The sequence below is a fragment of the Lissotriton vulgaris genome, chromosome 4_1 (assembly GCF_964263255.1).
Source record: "Lissotriton vulgaris chromosome 4_1, aLisVul1.2, whole genome shotgun sequence".
In the NCBI taxonomy this organism is placed as follows: Eukaryota; Metazoa; Chordata; class Amphibia; order Caudata; family Salamandridae; genus Lissotriton; species Lissotriton vulgaris.
Window position 1 is genome coordinate 405022574 of NC_141691.1, and position 24211 is coordinate 405046784.

Below are 24211 nucleotides of genomic sequence, written 5' to 3' on the forward strand. Positions count from 1 at the left end.
GTCCTTGGGAAGTCGCCTCCTACTGATGAAGGCTACAGACTGATCCAGGCCCTCTTCATTAATCTGTGAGAGCACGGCCCCTGTGCCATGCTCTGAGGCATCCGTCGGCACAATACATTTTTGGGAGAAATCGGGGCTTGAGCACTGTCTTCTTTTAGGGTGTTAAAAGCTTTCTGGCATGCCTCTGCCCACATCGCCTTGCAACACTGCTTCTTGGAAGTCCGCTCTGTCATGGGGGCAACAATGGTGCCATATCCCTTGATGAATCTCCTGTTACATGCAGTGAAACACAGATGACTGGTCAGGCCTGCAGGTCTTCCTAGTTTAATACACGTCGCAGCCCCACCTTCGGGGAACTATTGCTTGGGTATATATTCTAAGGTACGGAATCTGCGGCTAGAAGTCCGTCCAACCCATTCTCCCCACTGTGTTAACGGATTCAGAGTAAAGTGCCATAGATTTGCTCACCAGTGATCATTGTCCTTCATGACTCCCCGCTTCTGACATGGAAAGTCAGTGTAAATTTTTTTTTCATCAGAACTTTGGGGTGGCGCGTATATAGGCACTGCACACGTCACTACCGGACTGCGCGAAAGTACATGGAGCCGAACGTCACCACCTATCGATGTGCAGGAGTACTGCTCACAAAAGATTTCCGGATCCAGTCTGGCGTCTGGGGATTATTCTATGGTAGGGAATCTGTAGCTAGATAGTCTCTACCAGAAAAGGCATTACTGACAATAACTAACTTCTCCCCACTGACTGTTGAAGATCGCTACATGCTGGTAGATAACACTAAGTACTGTCTTCAGAATTTCGCTTCATAAGAACCTTTTGGCACTGGATTAGAGATGACTGGGTATTGGCACTATATAAATGCATTCAAGCCCTCATTTATACTTGGTCTGCTGACCTACTTGTTCTTCACACTTTAACCACACATGCGGTCTGAACTTGTTACAATCATTCTTAATTGAATCCGTACTTTTTACTTACCGTAGTGAAATTAACACAGGGAAAAGGGCACTTTTAAAAGATCATTGAACATGAAATGTTAAATTTTATGTGCGCATCCATGGCATAAATCATTGGTACTCACAAACATTTGCTCATGGGCCAAAAAAAGTACATGACATGGGCTCCATTTAAGGTCGGGTGGGAGAGGGAAGGTTGGGGAGTGGTGTCATTGGCCAAAAGAGAGGAATATAATAAACACACAAAGACTGACTTAAGAGTTTGCAAAGGTAGGAGTTAAGAGTGCTTACCTCTTTCAAGAATCTTTTTTAAAAGGAAATATCATATGCAGTATTTTCAAAAACGAAATATGTCAATACGCCTAAAATACAGCTACTTGTGGGGGGGTTTGTGGTGTCTCCAATAAAATGTCCAAATTAATTAATGGAAAATAGTGCACATTGAAGTACAAATCACCCATTACATTGATAGTGTGTCTATGACCCAAGGTGGCTAGGTTTTGCTAATGGTTAACATTTGTTAAGTGCTGTTTAAAAACCAAAGTTTTGCATTGGTGTCAGATGTAATGAATGCCATTTGAAAGGTGTGTAGTCGCGGTATCTCTATACAGAACGAATGTTTGGGGAATGACTCCTCTCAATTTCATCCTTGGTTTGGTAGTTATGTCTCAGGGCCCTAGTCTGGTCTGCTATGTTTGTGTCTCATTTCACTAAGAAGTTAACCTTGTTAATTTTTTTAGATCAGATCATAAAAGTATAAAGTGACCAGTTTAACGAAATGTAGTAAATCTGCACCCATAGAAGTACTCCATGAATGAGTGCAAATTTACTACCTTTTGGCATTCACAAGCCTTGGCAGTAGTTCGCTTGGAAGCTGTGCCACTCAGGTTTCTAGGCCTACTACTGGCAGGCAGACACCCAAAACGTGATGGAATGAATGCTTGTACATAGTGTAACCAGTGCCAATCACAAAGGTAGCATTCTAACCAATGATTCTTTGCCCACTGTAGACCGTGGGCAAAGAATCATTAAGGCCAATCTGTACTGACACTTCTCCTCATGGAAACAGTCCATCCCAAACCTTGGTCATCTCACACCTCCACCTTGCAGGCCACTTTTTTTCTTTAGTTGAGAAATATGAGATTCACACCTCTCAAATATTACTAAGCTACCTGATGTACATATTTTGTAGTTTAATGCATAGTATTTAGTACATTTGCATAATAAAAATACTCTTCATTATTAAATGAAAAAGCACTGACTGGACAATCATTTATAGAGTGTTGATGTTGCATACCAGTGAATTGGGATTGCAAGCCCACAAAAGCTCGCCTGAGTAGGCCTTAAACTGCTCTGCTGCGCTACCCTAAGAGAGTGAAGTGCTACACTGGGGTACTTGGTTCCCAGTAAAAAGACAATTGCAAGTGTATTACTTGTGAAGGAAACACATCCTTTGCCACTAATAACCCAATTTCTTACCGAAAAATATGCAAATAATTTAAATATTCATTGAAAGAGCAGAAATGTTCCATATCTGAGAGTTAGTCAGACTTTTGGCGTCTGCAGATTAACATATAGACTAAACATAGTAGACCACTAAAGATAAAGTCCTTGTGCTAAAACGATGACATGAAATCAGTAGTACATACATTTATACTAATTTAAGTTCTGTTCTGTGTCTTCCCAATATTTTTCCTACAGATAAAAAATAGCTTTCAGAGCAGCTTTAAGCACGCCATTGACGGCTACAATTCTACCTTCCCAGATCCGACAAGTGAAGCAGTGGACACGATCCAAAGAAACGTAAGAAGGCATAGCTTGTGATCTCAAAACATGTTGCACTGTTTATTGACTAACAAACAGTTCTTGCTCCCAGAAAGTTGACATTCACTTGGTGATCTTACTTCGTCTGGCTATAGTTGTTGTGATGTAGAATTGCTGCTTGTAGTTTGACATGTTGGCAAAGACATCTGCCTTTCTGATGGCATGTATTTGAACCTTTTGTAAAAGTATATGTGCTTTTTCTCTTTTTACACAAATGCCTTTGTTCCACAGCTTTAAGGCATTTTTTAGAGCCTTTAAACCTAGTATATGGGAAGTTCAAGATTCGGCTTTCCCATCACACTGATTTGTTCATCCTAAATTTTGTTGCAAACTCCATGTAATGCTCTCTTATGGTTGTATATCTGGAATGTAAATTTTATGGAGTTCCTATGATCTGTAACTAAGGACCTTCCTTCATATTATTTATAATCCACTCTTGGGCATGGACTGAGCTTGTATGTTATCAATAATATCTTGTGAGTTACAAATGAGTCTGCTGGGATTTGGAACAACGGTTCAACAAAGAATGTAGGTAGTGTGAGGATTTGATCAATCCTCACTCTACCTACATTCTTTGTTTATTCACAAATTTTGCTGTAAGCTTTTCCGATTGTGGCTTGGAACGGGAATTCAAAACTATAAACTAGGTTCGGAGTGCCTTAGATAGGCTGTACTTGAATAGGACTTTGTACAGTGCATCTGAAAAAAACACGTAGTGATTGATTCCTTACCTTAGAATTACCCCCAGGCGACAGACTAGATCTGGAAAGTTTTTGTCAGCAGTACCCCGGCGCGTCAGAAGGTGGCGTTGTGTGACTCCGCATCCATCGTGATCGCCGGGATGACGTCGCGGCAGCTACTTAGACGCCGTCCTCGCGCGCTGATGTCAGTTTCTTACTTTTTCAGTGTCAGCAAGCGCAGATCCGGGAAGAGCCAGTCACTTTGACTGAGTTTTTTCGAGTCCTTTTTCCTCATTTCTTCTGAGTCGATCGACTCCTGGTGTCGTAGGGATGTCCGGTGTAAGAACTGTGGGAACTGTCACCGCATGATGTAGTTGACGGACCCGCACTGCGTGTGTGTCTACTGCCTGGGGATCGACCACGACTCCAAGTCGTGCCCCAACTGCCGGACTTTGGCGCCGAAGACTTTGCGGTAGCGGTGGAAGTCCGGCAGCCGGCGTCCTGTGGGAGGTCGAGAGATCGGTCGCTGAGCAGTCACCATTGTTTTGCAGCGTGAATCTTTCTGGATTCACTATGCTGTGCATTATTCCGCGGTCTAGTGGTTGGGTCCGGAATCCTAGTCTTTTGGGGGTTTTTTGTTTTTTTTTTCGTAGCCCAGGTGGGGGTTGACATCCCACTTTTTGATCTCCTTCCTGTGACGTCGGCATGCTTCCTGCGGAAGCTCCCACCCTTTGACACCATCTTCAGATTCTTTTTTCTGCCGTTGGGTCTGGATCGTTCCCGAGAGGGCTCCAGAGATTAGGGGAGAAGAAGCAAGACTCGAGTTTTTGGAGAGAAAAACATTGTAGAAGATGAAGGAAGACTACACCATCGAAAGGACGACAAAAAAGAAAAAATGTCAACATAATTCGACGTCTAGAGGAGAATGCGCAATCAGGGGGCCACCTGAACGCAAGACATGGACAACACACCATTCAAATTCTGCCGCAACTGCCATCATAAGTACGCGCAGAAGGTCCAACACCCAGTCTGTAACCTGCCTGCCGGTGAACCACAGAAGCAAGGACTGCAACGCCTGGTCCGCATTCACGCCAAAGACCCTTCGAGTGAGACAGAGGCAAAGAATAGCAAACTACACCATCCAGGGCAAGGGCCAACCACCGTCCCTTCGAGACCTGGGACTCTCGACCGTCGAGGAGGATTACGTCGCCGAAGAAGACATCGGTTACACGGTCGCAGAGACTGATAATAAGAAGACGACAGAAAAGGTAGGAGACTCTACGCCCCAAAAAGGCCCGAAAGACTCTCGACAGTCTACCCAAGACTCTCGAAAAAACGAGGGTAAAACCCAAAAAGTGCCGACGCCGAGAACTTCGGCGTCCGCAGCAACATCCAGGCCCAGCGGATCCTCACAGAAGGACTCCCTGGCGCCGAGGGATGGCGACAGTCGTCGAAAAGCGTCCAAGAAAAGGAGCGCTCGACTCCGAAAACATCTTTGAAGTCGACGACGAAAGACGCAAGACCAGTCTCGACGCCGAAAACGGCCTCGCCAACGAAACCAGACTCTATGCCGAAAACCATCTTGACTCCATCTAGCGCGCGAAAGAGAGCGGCACAACCACTTGACGCCGACCATCCGGTGGAGATGGAAAGAAAGAAGAGGAGACTCGAAGCAGAGATGGAGAACATCCTGCATCGAAAGAAAGATTTCGAAGAAAAAATGAAATCTTACACCATTCCTTTGAGGCCCAAGTCACCGGTAGTACATTTGTTCGAGGAAGAATTCGAGGAAGAACCAGATTCGGAGAGCTTAGAAGATCTGGCAGATCAGGAAGATGATACCCCCTATTACGAAGAGGAGGGAGATGACGACCAGAGGGTGTACCAAGAATCGACATACTCGGATACACAGGAGGTAGAGTGGCAGGACATCGAAGCTGAGAGTCCAGAAGAGGTAGGGGACACATATCCAGCGAGGCCCTCACCGCCGGACGATATTGGACTTTACAATGAATGCATCAAGAACGCAGCAACAGCGTTCAGAGTCAAGCTCGAGGAGGAGGTGCCGAAAGGGGATTTTCTAGTAGAAACACTACTCCCTATGCTCACTAGGAGCCAGTACCTACCAATTCTTGAAAGTATCAAAGGGCAAGGAAGAAAGGCATTCAAGGAGCCTGCTACTTGTAAACCTGCCACGCCAAGGATGGAGAAAAAATACAAGCACTCCTCAAAGGATCCACCCTACATACAGGGGACGGTCGCTGCTGACTCCATCATCACTGCAACAGCAAGAAGAAGGGCCAATGTGCCAACTACTTCAGGTCCACCCCCTGACAAAGAGAGCAGAAGGATGGACCTAACAGGAAGAAAAATCGAAATGAATGCCGCTATGCACTGGCGCATGGCTAATTCCAATGCACTGCTCAACAGACCCCATTACCAAATCATGGAGGAACTGGGGCAGTTGGTGAAACACCTCCCTCAAGAATACAAACAAAGGGCTTCGCAGCTGGTAGAGGAGGGGAAGAACTTGGCAAACTCTTGCCTAAAAACAGCACTGGACGGGGCAGACACGGCCAGCAGGCTTATGATGCTGGGCATCACAGAAAGAAGACAAGCCTGGCTCAGAATATCAGGCTTTAAACCGGAGGTGCAACACAACATCCTGAACACTCCGTTCAACGGTGAAACACTGTTTGGAGCACCACTGGACGACAAGCTCTCACAGCTCAAAAAGGATAATGACTCTGCAAGATCAATGGGGGCCTTTCAATTCAGGGGAGCGAAGAGAGGGACCCCGTCACGGAGCCCACACGGGAGAGGGGGAAACCAACTGGGAACATCGCATCAGTCCTTCCAACATTCCCACCAAAGCGACACCCATACGCAACAAGGCCAGCAAAAACAGCAGTAGCAATACCAACATAGGGGCCAGTCCTTTCGCGGGAGGGCGAGTGGACGTGGAAACAACAGGAGGAGTGGACAGCAAACCACCTCCAAGTGACTCGGCCACATTGATAGTGCACACCCTACAAAAAACTCCAAGGGTGGAGCACAAAAACAAAAAACAGGAGTGTCCCACACCGAAAGACCACGAGCACGTAACACCAGTGGGAGGAAGATTAAAACGTTTTCTCCAGGAGTGGAGAAAGATTACAACAGACAAATGGATCATCAACACAACGGGTACTGCATAGAGTTAGAAAAGACACCACCAAGCAGAAAACCAAAGAAAAGAGCACTAGCAAAGAAGGAACTAGAGCTTCTTCAGAGGGAGGCAGAGGAACTCCTACTAAAGGAGGCTATCGAGCCTGTACCTCCCATGGAAAGGAACAAGGGGGTGTACTCTACGTGCTTCCTAGTACCCAAGGTATATGAAACAATGCGACCCATCCTGGACCTAAGGTTCCTCAACAAATTCATAAAGACACAAAAATTCAAAATGACATCCCTGCAAGAAGTACTTCCACAGATACAAACAGGGGACTTCATGGTCACCATAGACCTAAAAGATGCCTACCTACACATCCCAATGAACAGACTGCACAAACATCTGCTACGTTTTGCAATCCACTCAGATCATTTATCAATTCACAGCATTGGCCTTCGGACTAAAATCAGTACCGAGGGTATTCACAAAGTGTCTGGCAGCAGTCGCAGCGCACTTAAGGAGGGAAGGGATACAAGTATACCCTTACCTAGACGACTGGCTAATAAAGGCAAAGTCCTACAGCACGTGCAAACAGCACGTTCAAATAGTGACAGACACACTGATGGCCCTGGGTTTCTCCATCCACTGGAAGAAATCCTCGATAATCCCAGAACAGGTCAAGAATGGCACTGTTGAAGGAGGCGCGCCTCTACCAGAAGGGGCAAGCTCTGACAGTGAGGAGGGTGAGCAAAATGATGGGCATGATGGCCTCATGCATCCACATAGTACCAAATGTAAGACTACACATGAGACCACTCCAGGAGTGGCTGCAGGACCAATGGTCACAAGCGACAGGGTGTTGGGAGGACCTAGTGGTTGTGACGCACGCAGTGCACAAGGAGATATCATGGTGGAACAAAGGAAACATAACAATGGGGAAGCTTCTAAAACCACCAACACCAACAGTGACCATCACCACGGACGCATCCCAAAAGGGATGGGGAGCCCACATGGAAAACCTCTGAGTGAGGGGCCTGTGGACACAAGCAGATGCGGTCAAGCACATCAATTACCTAGAACTAAAGACAGTTCTCCTAGGTATGAAAGCCTTCCAGACTAATTTGTACAATCGAAAAAGTGCTGATCCAAACGGAAAACACAACAGCGATGTTCTACTTAAACAGGGAGGAACACAATCAGCTAGCGCAGGAAATATGGAAATGGGCAATACCACTGAAAATAGATCTACTGGCGATACATCTGCCAGGAAAAGACAAAGTGGAAGCAGACTGGCTCAGCAGACAGACATCGGCTTCACACGAATGGGAGCTGAATGCACAAGAAACAAAGAAACTGTTCAACTGGTGGGGAACACAGTCAATAGACTTGTTTGCAACACACCAGAATGCAAAATGCCAACACTTTGCTTCGAGACAACCAGGGGAAGGGTCCCTGGTGAATGCCCTATGGATAAGCTGGTCAAAGACATTTGCCTACGCTTTTCCGCCGATTCCTCTGATACACAAGGTACTCAGCAAGTGCAGGGCAAGCAACATGACCCAGATACTGGTCGCACCCCAGTGGGCCAGGCAGACATGGTACTCACAGATTATGGAAATGAGACAGAGTGCACCACACAAATTTGGGAGAAGGAAAGACCTACTCTCCATGCAAAACGGAGAGGTGTTGCATCCAGAGCCAGAAAGTCTCAGCCTAGCAGCCTGGCTCCTGAAGACATAGAGTTCGCACACCTTAATCTACCTGACAGCACCCTGAGGGTACTTCGAGAGGCAAGAAGACCAAGCACACGTAAGTGCTACGTGGCCAAATGGGAGAGGTTCACATTATGGTGCAGAAAGGAGGGACTGCACAACAAAATGAGAAGAGACTCTACAGTGCTTAAGTATCTCACGCACCTGCTCGAGACCAACCTGAGCTCATCATCGCTAAGGGTACACCTAGCAGCCATTGTCGCCTACACTAGAGGAGAAACAGGCAAAAGCTTCTTTACTTCTATGATTGTAAAAAGATTCTTGGAAGGTGCAAAAAGGATCGCACCACCTAAAAGGTTACCAGCACCTGCATGGAACCTCAATATAGTGCTGACAGAACTCATGAAGGCACCTTTTGAACCAATGCATAAAGCCTCACTACAGATGCTAACGTTAAAAACAGCATTCCTAGTGGCAATTACCTCGCTGCGCAGAGTAAGTGAGCTGCAGGCGTTAACTCTACAGCAACCCTACATACAAATTCACAACGATAGGGTGGTGATGAGAACGGACCCACACTTTATGCCAAATGTGGTGTCCAAGTTCCACATCAACCAGACAATTCAGGTACCAAGTTTCTTCCAGAAACCAACAATGAAAGCAGAAAGGGCACTGCACACTCTAGACGCGAGACGGGCAGTCATGTATTACATAGAGAGAACTAAAGATCACAGGAAAACAAAACAGTTTTTTGTATCTTTTGCTGAAAGTTTCATGGGCAAAGCTGTTACTAAAGGGACAAGTGCACGATGGATCGCACAAGCTATACAATTCTGCCACAAACAAGCTGGACAAGAACTAACAGAGGGGCCACGGGCCCATTCAACAAGGAAAAAGGGAGCTACAATAGCCTTCCTGGCAAACACTCCCATTCAGGACATATGCCGGGCGGCAACATGGGCTTCTGTGCACACGTTTACAAAACACTACTGTGTGGACATACAAATGAACAAGGAAGCACAAGTGGGACAGAAGGTGCTTCAGCACTTATTCTTGAACTCAAGCTCATCTTCCACCCAGCCGCCACAATAACAACAAACCGCTACGAAGTCTATGCACAGCAAAGTAAATCCATAAAGATTCACGCTGCAAAACGAATATTTTCGATCTTTCCGGATTCACTAGCGAACCCACCCACCTCCGCCAGAAAGATGAGGCTGGAGAAAGTAGGTGGTAAATAAAAAATTTAAAAAATTGACTTTAAGGGAACTTCAAGGGAAAGAGTGGTAAAAGAAAAAGATATAAACATTGCCATACAATTCGGAAACAGAAACCAAACGGGAAAAGAAAAAAGAATCTGAAGATGGCGCCTAAGGGTGGGAGCTTCCGCAGGAAGCATGCCAACGTCACAGGAAGGACACCAAAAGGTGGGACGTCGATGCCCACCTGTGCTACGAAAAAAAAAAAAAGACTACGATTCCGGACCCAACCACTAGACCGCGGAATAATGCACAGCATAGTGAATCCAGAAAGATCTTCAAGCTGCAAAACTACACCGACAGGTAAGAAACTATTCGTTCGTCTGGATCTAAGTCTTTGCACTCGGGGTCAGATAAGTTGAAGCATTCCAAAAAGAAGTCAAAGAAGCGTTGTCGCTCTCGACTTTCCCTCCCCCCGGGGCATAGTTATCGTGCTAGCGGGGGGCACACGCCCCCTGCAGCCCCGGGGACCGCCATCCCCGGGGCAAAGACTGTAATGATGGGGGGGCCTCCAAGGCCCCCCAAGCCCCGGGGACCGCCACCCCCAGGGGCTTCGTTTGAAAGTATGTGGGGGGGCTCACAGCCCCCCGCAGCCCCAGGGACCGCCACCCCGAGGGGCCTCCCTGTGGCACTAATATGCAAATAGAAAGGGGTCCTTGACGGACCCCCCCTAGCTCCGGGGGCCACCACCCCCCCCCCGCAGGGCTTGGTACGTTTTGGGACGGGTGCCGCGTGGCCCCTCTCCTGGAGCCCTTGATGGCCCTGGGGACCGCCACCCCCCAGGGCCGGCTCCTGCAGTGTCCCAGGTTGCCTACCCCCGGGACACTGCTGTTTGCTGTGGTAGGGCGGGAGCAACGCGGCTCTCACCCTACCACATGAAACTGCTTTGATTGTTGAAAGAGAGAGCAGGAAACCTGCTCCCTCTTTCAAAAATCAAAGCAGCTAACATGCTGCTCCCCATACAGAAAAGCAATGCCGGCTCCTGCAGGATGCGGGAAGCCGGCAGGGACCGTGGGGGGCTTGGGGACCCCCACACGGCCCCCAACGAGGAAGGCCAGGCCCCGGGGCCAGAAGTGGTCACGCGCCAGCCCCCTCCCAAAATAAATATTTTTTTTTAAAAAGGCCCTGGGGGATGGGGTCCCCGGGGCCTTAAGCGGGGCATAGGATGGGGGCTGCAGCCCCCCTCCACAAAAAAATATATATATGTTGGCCATGCCCTGGGGGATGGGGTCCCCGGGGCCAAAATAGGCCAAGGGAGGGGGGCCACGCGGCCCCCTCCCAAAATAAACGATTTAAAAAAAGGTCCCCGGGGCCTTAAGGGGGGCATAGGAGGGGTGCTGCAGCCCCCCTCCACAAAAAAATATATATATGTTGGCCATGCCCTGGGGGATGGGGTCCCCAGGGCCAAAATAGGCCAAGGGAGGGGGGGCCACGCGGCCCCTTTCCGATAAAAAAAAAAAATCAATAAAAATTTGAAAAAAAATAAAAAAAAAAGAATTACAAAAATTGGGGGCAGGCCCTGGAGGATGGGGTCCCCAGGGCAAAAAGAAAAAAAAGGGGGGCTTCACAGCCCCCTTCTTCAAAGTTTTTTTTTTTAGGTCTCGCAGAGAGACCTATTGCAACCAAACCACAAAACTGACTTTTTACGATGAGGATTTCCAATAGATCACGTGACCACAAGCTCCTCGTGCACGAGCTTGCATTCGATCATCAAAGGCAGCCCAGTCTCCCTCACACAAGCTTCTCCCAGCAGGCAGCCCACCCCCCTTCCTCTCTATATGGTCCCTCGAGTTGCAGGCAGCCCACCCCGTCCCTCTAATCTGACATCTGCCCCGAGCCTTCTGCCTATCAGCCTCCCTCCCACCTCCCCCCTAATTGCTTTAATTTTCACGGCCTCAAGGTGAGCTACTTCAAAGAGATCCGCTCCACGGCTAATCAGCCTGCCCACCCCCTCCCTACATCTGACAGAACAATGCAAACGTGTCCTGCAGAACTTGTTTTTAAATCCGTGCTTTTCGGCCACCCCCCGCCACAACAATGTCGAGGGCTTGTTTAATCCACAACTACAATTGCATTTTAAATCTACATTCACATGCTACTAATGTTCCTGGGTTTAATTTTCACCGTTTGTTGAATTGTGTACTAACGATAGCAACTACACTCCATCCTGCCTGCCTTTCCAAACCGTTCGAAATGACCAAGTATGCTCCTTCACAGCTGTGTCCTTTCCTTATATCCCCGGGCAAGATGTGTTCTTCGCAGCCTTCCCACCCTAAACATAACTTCCGGTTCCCCTTTCCCCATTCCTAAGCCTAAGCCTATTCAACTGCACTTCCTGGGCCGAACCTTCCTTATGTGCAGCAAAAGCAGTGGCCCTGTGCACCAAAAATACACTGAATCCAGATTACCGCTTCATTTCATAATTCAAACAGACACAAGAGCCCATTTCCTTCCCTGTACTACATGCAGCCCATGACACATTGACTATGCCACTGCGTATTTTTTTAAAATATATATTTTGTATTGACTTGCGCTGTCACCTACAAAGTTCTACAGGGTCCTTCTGAGTAAACACCAACCACAGCTTACCATGCCTCTCCCCTCCCTTGCACCCACTCTTTCAGAGACACGCTTTCCGTTCGTGCAGCAGGTGCAGTGGCACCGGGACACAGGCCTCAGGGATCCATGAAATCAAATAATTTCTTTATTTTACACTAGGCAGGAACCAAGGGGCCTATTCCCTTCCTTGCACTTGGGCCCAACAACGCACTGGAAACCACTCTGCGCACTTTATACTGGTTTCCGTTTGAGGTACAAGCTATGCCATTTCAAAGTGGTCATCGTGAAACAGCCCCCCACTAAGATTCAAGGATCCCCCACCCCAGGCCTTTGTCTTACGTTTTAACCGTGTCCTTCTTGTGCTACCCCCTATGTGCTCCACTGTTCAGTCTCCCACATGCTTCTGATATCAACCCAGGCATGTGGCGCTTTTTGTCATCTGTGTTATTTGTAATTCAAAAAACCACCAATCCTGGCCATTATTTTTCTCTAAACTCCCACCAACAAATCTCCATTCATGTTCTCTTAGCCACCACCCGCACTTGGCCTCACTCGGCCATCTGGTTTTCCTGCATTCCTTTGTGGCCATCTGCTTTTCCTGCCTCTCACACCTGCCCCTCCCTCTCCCCCACCACAGAGCAGCCTCAGGCTCAAAGTACATTGCACGCTGTGATAATGATTTTCCGTCTCCTTCTTCCACCTTTTCCCCTCTTTTGTTGCCTCCTATTCTCTGTCTCTTTTTCACCCTGTTTTTTCCATCTTCGACCACTGTAAATAAATACAAACTCCGATCACAGAATTTCAGTAACTCTCCACAACCTGCCCGCCCCCCACACTCGGACTCACTGTCTTCCGACCTTTTCATTTGTAAACTTCACAATCTCCGTTCGTGTTTTTTTTAATCCACAACGGCAATTACATTTTAAATCTACATTTACGTGCTGCTTATGTTCCTGGGTTTTATTTTCACCGTTTGTTGAATTGTGTACTAGCGATAGCAACTACACTCCATCCTGCCTGCCTTACCAATGCACCACCACATCACTCGGGGACACCACCACATCACTCAGGGACACCACCACATCACTCAGGGACACCACCACATCACTCAGGGACACCACCACATCACTCGGGGACACCACCACATCACTCAGGGACACCACCACATCACTCAGGGACACCACCACATCACTCAGGGACACCACCACATCACTCGGGGACACCACCACATCACTCGGGGACACCACCACATCACTCGGGGACACCACCACATCACTCGGGGACACCACCACATCACTCGGGGACACCACCACATCACTCGGGGACACCACCACATCACTCGGGGACACCACCACATCACTCGGGGACACCACCACATCACTCGGGGACACCACCACATCACTCGGGGACACCACCACATCACTCGGGGACACCACCACATCACTCGGGGACACCACCACATCACCCGGGGACACCACCACATCACCCGGGGACACCACATCACTCGGGGACACCACCACATCACTCGGGGACACCACCACATCACTCGGGGGCACCACCACATCACTCTGGGGCACCACCACATCACTCTGGGGCACCACCACATCACTCTGGGGCACCACCACATCACTCAGCCCAACCACATCATCACTCAGCACCACAACAGCACTGTCCTTGCTTGCTCCCAACAAGCATTGCCATAGCCAATAGGACTCGCATTAGGAAAGTGTAAGCTATTGGCTTTGTGAATAACAATGCTATTAATTTAGATATTTTCAAAGCCAACACATATTAAAAAAATGTGTCATGGAGGAGCTACGACAGCAAGCAAGATGGCCGCATAGTCTCCCGGCTCCGCTGACCTCAGTCTTTCGCTCCGTCATCTATCCTGATATTCCGCCCCATATCCGTGTCTATGAACTAATCTGCACTCCGATGGAGCAATCCCGAGACTTTTCCGACATTGTGGAGTGGAGTAATGTCGAGGTTTGACTTGAGGCCTAACCCAGTCTGGAAGCCGGGGTCTCGAGTGTTGGTCCAGCCGGGTCCTAGTTGAACAACAGCGGACCGGTGAGGGCTGCAGGGTCCGGTCCATGGAACTTCGGACATCTTTTGGATTGCTTTGCTGCCGATCTGCTGCCTGGTCTCGTATCGAAGGTGAGGAGACGAGTGACGCCCGAGGCGGTGTGGCGGGGTCCCTGACCCGGAGGCCTAGCGTTCACATCGCCGGTGCCTTTGGGTTGGAGACTTGGCGCGCACGAACGCATGTTGACGATCCGTCCCTCACGGTTCATCCCTGCTCCGACTAATCTTCCCCCGGGGAGGGCGACTCTCCGAGGGGATCACTATGCCTGATGTTATGCGAAACCCAGCGGAGCGGGCTAAGTGCGGCCCGTCATTGCGGTTAGTGCTGGCAGCCCTCGAGGCACTTCAGGTGACTATGGAGGCAGCGGATGGAATTAGAAGATCGGACCGGACCCTGACTGGTTGCCCGGGACCCGGCGGCCAGCTCTACTCCAGACAGACACCCCAGCGGTGCATTCAGACCCGGTGCATGGAGCTGTGCCTGCCCCTACAGAAGCGGAACTGATTGAACATGCTGAGATCTGCGTATTAACTATATGGTCGGAATCTTTGGTTTCGCTACCAGCGAAACACTTAACTGCGGTTCCCACTCTGGAAACTTTTGGTCGGAACTGTGAACTGTGTTGGATTGTGTCGCACCCCCTTCCCGCCTGGGCCATCAAGATGGCGGATGGGACAGTGTCTGGCCTTGGAGTCGGGGAGGGGCATTGTTGGAACCGGCCATCTACTTTGGGATTTGCCATCCTTTCTCCATCTGATAGACTACATTTCAGCAACTTCTGTGTATATTTTGACAATTTGACGATGGGGCTCTACTTATTGGAGGGAATCAGCAAATTTGATCGACGGGGTCAAGGCTGAGACTTTGTTTTGGGTTTCATACTGTGGTTTCATCGGTAACGGGATTGCTTTACTAGGTTAACGGAGACCGGGCGGGGTTTATAGTTTCCTCCGGTGTAATTTTCTATTGTGTTCTGCTCGATTGTGGGGGATTCCTTGTCAAGGCGGTGGGGGGAGACCGGGAATGCGTACGATATAGCCCTCCTCCATTTCCACTTTTAGTGTAGGGGTTTAGTTCTTTATTTCTCTTTGTTCTTCCTATATTTCGTGTTTCAGTTATTTGGGGCGACAGGCACGCTGCTAGGGGGGTAGGCCGTAGTCATCTGCAGGGGTGCAGGGTGGTGGGTTGGGGGAGGGGATTTTTTGTTTTGCCTTTATTGTTTCTATGGCCTTTTTTCTCTTCCGTATCCTTCCTTTTCTTTCGCTTCTTCCTTTTTCGGGTCAGCGTAGTGGGTCCACTTTTCTGTCAATTGCCGATTTTTTTTTTTTCTTATCTGTGCCTATACTTTTCACGGTATTTCAGTATCATTGGGCGGGCGCGTAACTGGTGCGAACTGTGATTGTGTGCTTGTTTATCCTGAATTGTATGCCTTAGCGCCACTGTCCTAAATGAGATCGATCTAACTGTGGAAATCCTACTGTTTTGCCCGCCCTTTATGCGTCTCTGTGATATTGTATGGCACCTGATCCTTCTATTTTTATATTGTAAAATGGAGCCTTTAGAATCCTGTCATTCGCATGGTATGCTTAATAGCCAGTTTTAACCGAATTTGTGGAACTTTCGCTTCCCGGGCTGCCGAGTCGTGTCCTAACTGATTTGCTGTGATGAAACTGATTAGGGGCCGGCCCTGGTGGTTGTAGGCCCATATTTGTAACTGGTTGAAGTAACAAATAAAGGTTTCCAAAAAAAAAGTCATTAAAATACCAATATCTCACACTTTCCTAATGCCAGACCTATTGCATTGCAAATGCTTGTTTTTTTTAAAACGGGATCCCTGCACATCTATGCAAACGCGACCCCTGGCGCGTTTGCAGAGGGTAAGTAATTCCCATCGCATACTCAGGGTTCCTGGGGGCCAACTAGCCCTCCAGGAGCCTCCAGTATGGGCCAGGGGGCTCCCTTGCAGAGACGTGTAAAGAGGCCACGCCCCTTTTTACACCTCTCTGCAACGGAACCTCCTGGCATATACTGGAGGTTGCTGGTGGGCTAGTTGGCCCCCAGGAACCCCCAGTATGCAAGGGGAATTAGTCCCCCCTCTGAAAAAGCGCCAGGGGGCTGCGTTGCAGAGAGGTGTAAAAAGGGGCGTGGCCTCATTACACCTCTCTGCAAAGGAGCCTCCTGGGGCATACTGGAGGTTCCTGGTGGGCTAGTTGGCCCCCAGGGACCCCCAGTATGCAATGGAAGTTATTTCCGCCTCTGAAAAAGCACCAGGGGGCTGCATTGCAGAGAGGTGTAAAGAGGCCACGCCCCTTTTTACACCTCTCTGCAACACAGCCCCCTGGTGCTTTTTCAGAGGACCTAGTAATTTCCCTCGCATACTGGGGGGCCCTGGGGGCCAACTAGCCCACCAGCAGCCTCCAGTAGGGGCCAGGGGTCTCCGTTGCAGAGAGGTGTTAAAAGGGGTGTGGCCTCATTACACCCCTCTGCAACGCAGCCCCCTGGCGCATACTGGAGGTTCCTGGTGGGCTAGGTGGCCCCCAGGGACCTCCAGTATGCAAGGGGAATTAGGCGTCTCGGCAAACGCGCCAGGGGCTGCGTTGCAGAGAGGTGTAATGAGGCCACGCCCCTTTTTACACCGCTCTGCAACGCAGCCACCTGGCGCATACTGGAGGTTCCTGGTGTGCTAGTTGGCCCCCAGGCAACCACAGTATGCAAGGGCACTTAATCCCCCAACTTAGAACGCGTTACGGGGCATGTTTGCACAGTGGTGAAGGTAGGGGCCGGGGCTTGAGGTGACATGTGTGCAAACATACCCTGTGGCGCGTTTTAGGTTGGGGAATATATTCATCTTCAATCCAGAGGTCCCCTATGGGCCAACTAGTCCAACAGGTACTCTAGTAAGTGCCACGGAGCTGCGTTGCAGAGTGTTGTAAAAAGGGGGCGTGCCCTCTGAACACCTCTCTACAACGCAGCTCCCTGGCGCAAACTGGAGGTACCTCATGGGCTAGTTGGCTCACAGGTGAGCTCAGGATTGAAGAGTAATATATTCTCCAACCTAAAACGCGCCACAGGGCATGTTTGCACACATATGTCCTGAGGCCCCGCCCCCTTCCCTGACAATTGAGCAAAATATTCCTCTAAAATCAGCCGAATTAGGATTTACTGACCCCTTATCATGAGAGATGTCGCTGCTGCATCTTTGAGCCCAGGACCGACCCTGAAAAGTAAATGTAACCATACTTACAGTAACTTTAATTTCCTTCCATAGGCAAACATTGACTGGTTTCACATGAAAATATTTCTAAGTGTGGAGTTTAGGAAGTTAAAAAAATTCCTGTAAAATCAGCCGAACTACGAATTCCGATTTACTCACCTGTTATCACAAGAGACGTCAGTGCTGCATCTTTGATCTCAGGACCGATCCTGAAAAGTAAATGTAACCATACTTACAGTAACTTTAATTTCCTTCCATAAGCTAACATTGACATGTTTTACTTGGAAATTCTTCTGTGAAGTTTTTGTACTTTAAAAAATTCTTCTAAAATCAGCCGAAATACGAATTCCGATTTACTAACCTGTTATCAGGAGAGACCTCAGTGCTGCATCTTTCAACCCACTACTGATCCTAAATAGTAATTTTAACCATACTTGCAGTAATTTGAATTTCCTTCCATAGGCTAACATTGACTGGTTTCACTTCCAATTTTTTTTAAGTGTGGAGTTTTGGAACTTAAAAAATTCCTCTAAAATCATCTGAACTACAAATTCTGATTTACTCACCTGTTATCAGGAGAGACCTCAGTGCTGCATCTTTCAGCCTACTACTGATCCTGAAAAGTAATTCTAATCGTAGTTACAGTAACTTGAATTTCCTTCCCTAGGATATCATTGCCTGCTATATAAAATATATATAAATTAAAAAAATATTTTTAAAAAAAATATTGCGGGGGAGGAGCCAAGACAGCGACTGTGATGGCCGCCTAAGACCTCGACTCCGCGACCCTTCTCCTCCCGATTGGATATCCTGTAATAGATCCTGGACCTATTTCACGCTCCCGCGTCGGTGAGGACGCCCGGACACAGGTCGTGTGACCCCGAGAGCTCTCCCAGCCATACACCCGGAGAAACATCCATTCACATCTTGCGGCCTGCAATGGCGTCGGAACCGGGACAGTGCGTTAAGGACGGGGCCAGGCACTGAGTGAACAACAGCGGTCACCCGTGCGGGGGAGGAGTCAGTCAGCTGGAGCAATGCGATGATCGGCTTGCTTCTTGCCGAGGACAGCTAGAACAACTAGCGGTGCGGATCGGAGTATGCCCGGCGTAGGAATTTCGAGGGATTGTCTAATTACGCGTCTAATTGCAAGTGAGCCGATCGGACGCTGTTGGCCGCCCGGCCCGCTTTTGACGGGCTGTTTCCGAATTTTCGCATGATCTGTTCCCTTTCACGGATGGCTCGTATCGGATGCCGCCAATTAGGCATTTATTGACTCTGCCCTCACAGAATTGCTGCAGTACTATGGAGCCTGACATGCCTTTGTTTGAGGCTCGGTCCCACACGTTAAGGAAGCGGCTTGCTGATCAAATCGATAATGTGGAGTGTAACACCCGAAGTGCTGGCTTGCAGCAAGGAGGGGAGGGCATGGAAATGAGGAGCGTGGAAGTGATGGCACATGGAGTTGGATTAACGTGTCGTGACCTTCTAGCTACTCTTAGTGCCCTACACTCCACCCTGGAACAAGGCGCCCAAGCACTGGGGAATAAATTGGATGCCATGGTGTCTACCTCGAGACTTCCGATGCCAGACAGTCTTCAGGCTCACGATGACCTGCCTGGTTCTGTACCCGGGAGGAGTGCGATGGCTGCCCCTGTGAACATTGCAACACCGGAGGTCCCGGTTCGTGTGGTAACTGGTGCGCAGGCTTCCGGATGTTCGGACTGTTCGGTAGGACTAACGCTGGATCCAGAGGTGGCAGTGTCTCTCTACGCTATGCTCCCGAAGACCCTAGTGATGCCTTAGATACTGTCGGACATTTTGTTTCTCCTCTCCCTCCCGGATATTGTGCATGCGACCTGGAAGATACGCTTCGGAGCGGGATTGAGATCGTTGGACTGCCATGCAGATGACTGTGTTTGTATTTGGATATGTCGCCTCATTGTGTGTGGACTGCAGTCTGGGCTAGATTTGAGGCTCCGCTCCCTCGCAATATTCGTTATGGGAATGGGTCGACTGTGGTTGGACTCCGTTGGTGCATTAGATCGCACAGGACAGGGTTGAGGTCGTGTCCTGGATTGCTGGAGCTTGATTTCCTGGTGACTATGTGGGACATGCCTTCTGTTGATTGAAATGATGGTCGCACGGGTGCCGGTTTGAAGGGCTGGGGTTTGGATGGGTGGGTGTCTGGGGGCCAGTATAATAATTTTTCTCTCCTCCTCCACTTTCTTTCTCTTTTGTCTTACTACATTTCAGGTCTCCTATTTAGGGCGACGGGCACACTGCTGGGGGGGTTAGGCCATGGCTTTCTGCAGGGGTGCGGGGTGGGGGGTTGGGGGGGGGGGGGTGTTTCTTTCTATTTTCTTGTTTCCTCCTTGGTTCTATGGCCCTTTTTCTTTATTCTTTTTCTGCGTTATCGTTCCACAGGGTTCCTGTAGCGTACTCAGTTTTTGTGGGGTGGGGCATTGGTTTTATCACGTATAGTGATTGTATTAATGGCTACTTTGTATTGTTTATTTCGCCCTTCACTCCCACTTTAATTGTTATGCTGGTTGCCTTTGCACATTTTGATGGCCAGCTGTAGGTCCTGAAATGATCGCTTGGCATTGATCCTGTAATCTCTAGAAACTTTTAAAAAGAAACCTCTTTCATCCTGGTGTCGTTCTGGTACGGTCATTATCCTGAGCTACAATAGGGCAATTGGAAGACGGACTGTTGCATGCTTATGGCTTTATTGATTTGCTTGCCCGTGATTGTAACTGCTTTACGTACAATAAAGGTTTACCAAAAATTAATTAAAAATAAAAAAATATTGCAATTTCAATATTTGTTAACATTTTTTTAAATTTATATAAAAATATGTAATGTAATTAAAAAAATAAAATATCTAAAAATAAATAATTTTAAATGTAGTAAATCAGTATAAAAATAATACATTAAAAAATTAGAATTTACAAAACCTTTGAAATTTACTGAAAAAAACAAAGGTTTCACCCACGTTATAGTTAAAAAATAGCATTTAAAAAAACTTTGAAATTCACTGAAAAACCATAGGTTTCACACACGTTATAGTTAAAAATTAGCATTTAAAAAACCTTTGAAATTCACAAAAAAAACATAGGTTTCACCCACGTTATAGTTAGCTGGACATTTCACTCATACAAAACTATTGAAATTCCCCCGTTATAGTTGACTATAACTCGCGCGCCCGCAATGCACTGCTGATGACGTCCCATATTACATCATTCATGACATGGTCAGTGACATCACTCATGAAATCACTGATGACATCTCAAATGACATTACTGATACACTTAAACGGTCAGCATAACACCGATTTGTTTTTGTATGGATGAAGGTCGGAGGACGGTATCTAGGAGCAATACAAACGGTGAGAGGCGCAAAAGTAACGAGTACGCAGGTTGGGGAGAAGCCGAGAGAGCCAGCACAAGTGGGGAGTTTTTAGCAAAAAATATTTAAAACCCCTTAGTGAATTATCAATATCGTATACCTGCAAAGGGTGCAATGTCCGAGGAACACGAGAGAGAGGAGGCGTTTGAGGAACTTTTTCTCAACCTGCCCAAAGTGGGTCCAGGAATAAATCCCAACAAAAACGCTGAAACAAATGGGAATTCGGATGTGAAAACACTAATGAAAGGACTTGAAAAAAATAGCCGCAGTGAGCTCACCAAATGGTGGGAAATACGATCCCTCGAGAAATATCATGAGGTGGGGCGGGTACCGCGACTTTTCCGGATCATGCTGGTCCCGAGCTTTGAGAATCCTAACCCCTTGTTACTGAAGGATTGGATCGAAAGTAATTTGGAGGCATCCATGAGGCTCGTCTGCCTTTTGGTTAAATATGCGAAAATAGACAGAAGAATTTGGGTGAAATAGCTCGCATAAAAGGAGAGTTGCTTAAAGAGGAGTACGCGAAAGACAAAGTATATATTGAGAAGTCGACAAAAGAGATGAAAGATCGACTTAAAAAACAAGAGGATACAATTAAGGCAAGAAAAGCTTACAAGTTCGCCAGGGATGAGCAGGACTATGAGCTTGGCCAAATATATACTTTTGCCCGTAAATTTCATTATATGCGCAAACAACGAGGAGGAGCTAGCAACAAACCTGCCCCTATGGTGCCCAATGTGGAAACAAATGCAAGCATTTTGGATGCAGTAAGCACAGATGGCAGTTTGGTTCCCAGTGGCGATGACTCCGATGACAGTGACCCTGGTGCAAAACGAGGGGATATGGGTCAACTCACCTTAGCAGAGGAGATAGAGTATGTAAGGATGCAACGCAAATCCGTTCCAGGAACCCAAATATACAACAAAACAAAGGAGGAATGCAAGGAGACGGCAGCCCAGGAAGCGCACCCAGCAAAAAGGAGGTCAACAGCAAAAGAAACTATTTTGGAGGAACAACAAAAAACAATAGACGACAATACCATCATAAAGCTAACCAAAATCCATCTTAACCAAGCTGAAAAACAACTGCTATCCTTAGGTCTCTCGTAGAGCAATTTCAATTACTGTAACACCCGCATCAACATCTTTAAATTCATCAGAAAAATTAAACTCACAAAATATTACTCCATTAAAACCAGGCTGGAGGCAAAGAAAAAGATGAGCACAGCTAGCACCACTTTCCAAAGTGGGTTACAAGTTCAGGATATTTCACTGATGCGCGCAATGCAAGGATTGCAAGGAGATGACAATGAGACTGCGAGCCCTCAAGATATCGTAGAAAGGGAGGGTATTTATGTGGGACAACCTTCCAGTAGTCCATTTAAAGCACCTTCTACGTTCATCCCCAGCATGCCACGAGATGCTATTGATATTTATGCGGATCGTTTAACAGAAGAAGTTAAGCTTTTGCAAATGAAAACTGCACAAAAACTTCAACCTCCTAGTGCATGAATGAAGCAATATTCAAACCTTATGCTAAAATTGAAAAATAATGATGCACTGATTGTCAATCAATCTGACAAAGGAGGTAACATTGTTATATGGGGCAAGAAGGAATATATGGAGGAAGCCTCAAGACATCTCAACGACAAACAGTGTTATGCTAAATTGGATATGAAAACAGTGACTAATATCCAGGGGCAATACAAAAATGACTTTAATCAATGGAAACGTGAAGGGCTAATGTCAAGGGACAAACACAAATTTTTATGGAAAGAGTATCCCACTATACCGAACATCTACTTTATTCCTAAAGTTTACAAAAAAGAATTCCCCATTCCAGTTAGGCCAATTGTATCATCTATCAATAGCCTATTCGAGAATACTTCAAAGTATATAGACTTCCATCTTCAAGAGTTTGTGACGTTACCGGCCTACTTAAAGGACACAACTGATTTTCTTTATTTATTGAATCAATGTGTTTGGTCTGACAATCTTATATTTATCACCATGGACAATGCAACGCTTTATACGAGCATAGACCATACAGATTGCATTAAGGCCACTAAATGCTTTTTGGGAAAGAGACCACTTGAGATGTACCAACACAATTGCATGTTGCTAAAAATGATTGAAAAGTGTTTGAATAATAACATCTTTTTATTCAACAACACAGTTTATAAACAACTGAGTGGATTGGCAATGGGGGCTTGTTTCTCCCCCAGCTACGCGGGGCTCCACGTAGGTTGGTGGGAGGAGCATGTCCTCAGGGTGCAATTTGCCGCTCTCTGGTCCACACACATCTTAAAATACTGGAGATACATAGATGATGTGTCTATGCTTTGGCAAGGTACGATGCAAAAGGCAATGGACTTTGTTGATCAAATCAACGATAACCAGCTTAATTTAAAGTTCACAGCCAATATGAGCAAAACCGAAGCTGATTTCCTCGATGTGCATGTATCTGTACAAGACAATCAAATAGTCACTAGTCTTTTCAGAAAGAGCACATCGGGAAATTCTATTTTACACGCAGGTAGCTTCCACCCTCGCCATACCATTACCAGTATCCCCTATGGGGAATTCCTCAGAATACATCGAACATGCAGTACATCCATACACAGAGACCATCAACAACTGGAAGCTAAATACAGACTCCTAGCTAGGGGATATAGTCCAGCGAAACTTGATATAGCTATGAAGAAAGCTAACACACTAAACCGTCTAGCTCTCCTCGATCCAATAGGAATATGGCAGAAAGCGTAATATCCGGTCCAGAGGTAGAACCTATGAGACTTATCACCGGATATAGCCGTCAGGCCAAAAAAATTACTAAAATAGTGAGACAAGAATGGCCCATCATTTTGACAGATCAGGTGTTAAAAAGAGATCATGCCCAAGACCCCCACCATCACATTTAGACACGCAGTTTCAATGCGCAATGAACTGGTTACTAGCAGTCCAGAGACTAAAAAATCTGTCAATTGGATGTCCCCTCGAAAGGGATTCTATAAATGCAGCTCATGTAGGGCTTGTACATTTTGGGTCAATACCACTACTTATAATACCCCATTCGAGAAAACCCCGGTAACCCTCAGGGCCCACTTTACATGCCGCACCGAATATGCGGCGTATGTGTTGAAGTGTAGTTGCAATCTGGCTTACGTGGGTAGTACTAAACATCCAGCCCACGTTTGCATCCTTCAACACATTAGAGCTATTGTGAATACAGATCAATCGTATCCAGTAGCCAGGCATTTTGCGACAACACATAATAAAAGCCTGTCACATCTATCCTATTTTGTGATAGATGCGGTCGCGCAGTCCAAAAGAGGGGGCAAT

At 47.3% G+C, this 24211-nt stretch overlaps 1 protein-coding gene across 1 annotated transcript in view; it reads left to right on the forward strand.

Annotated features, from left to right (window-relative positions):
- The window catches only part of TSPAN6 (tetraspanin 6), a 132569-nt gene that overhangs the window by 72852 nt on the left and 35506 nt on the right, over positions 1-24211 (forward strand). Inside the window, exon 4 of the mRNA XM_086918794.1 lies at positions 2676-2777. Coding sequence (XP_086774920.1) covers positions 2676-2777 — 102 coding nt within the window. The remainder of the gene's footprint in view (positions 1-2675; positions 2778-24211) is intronic.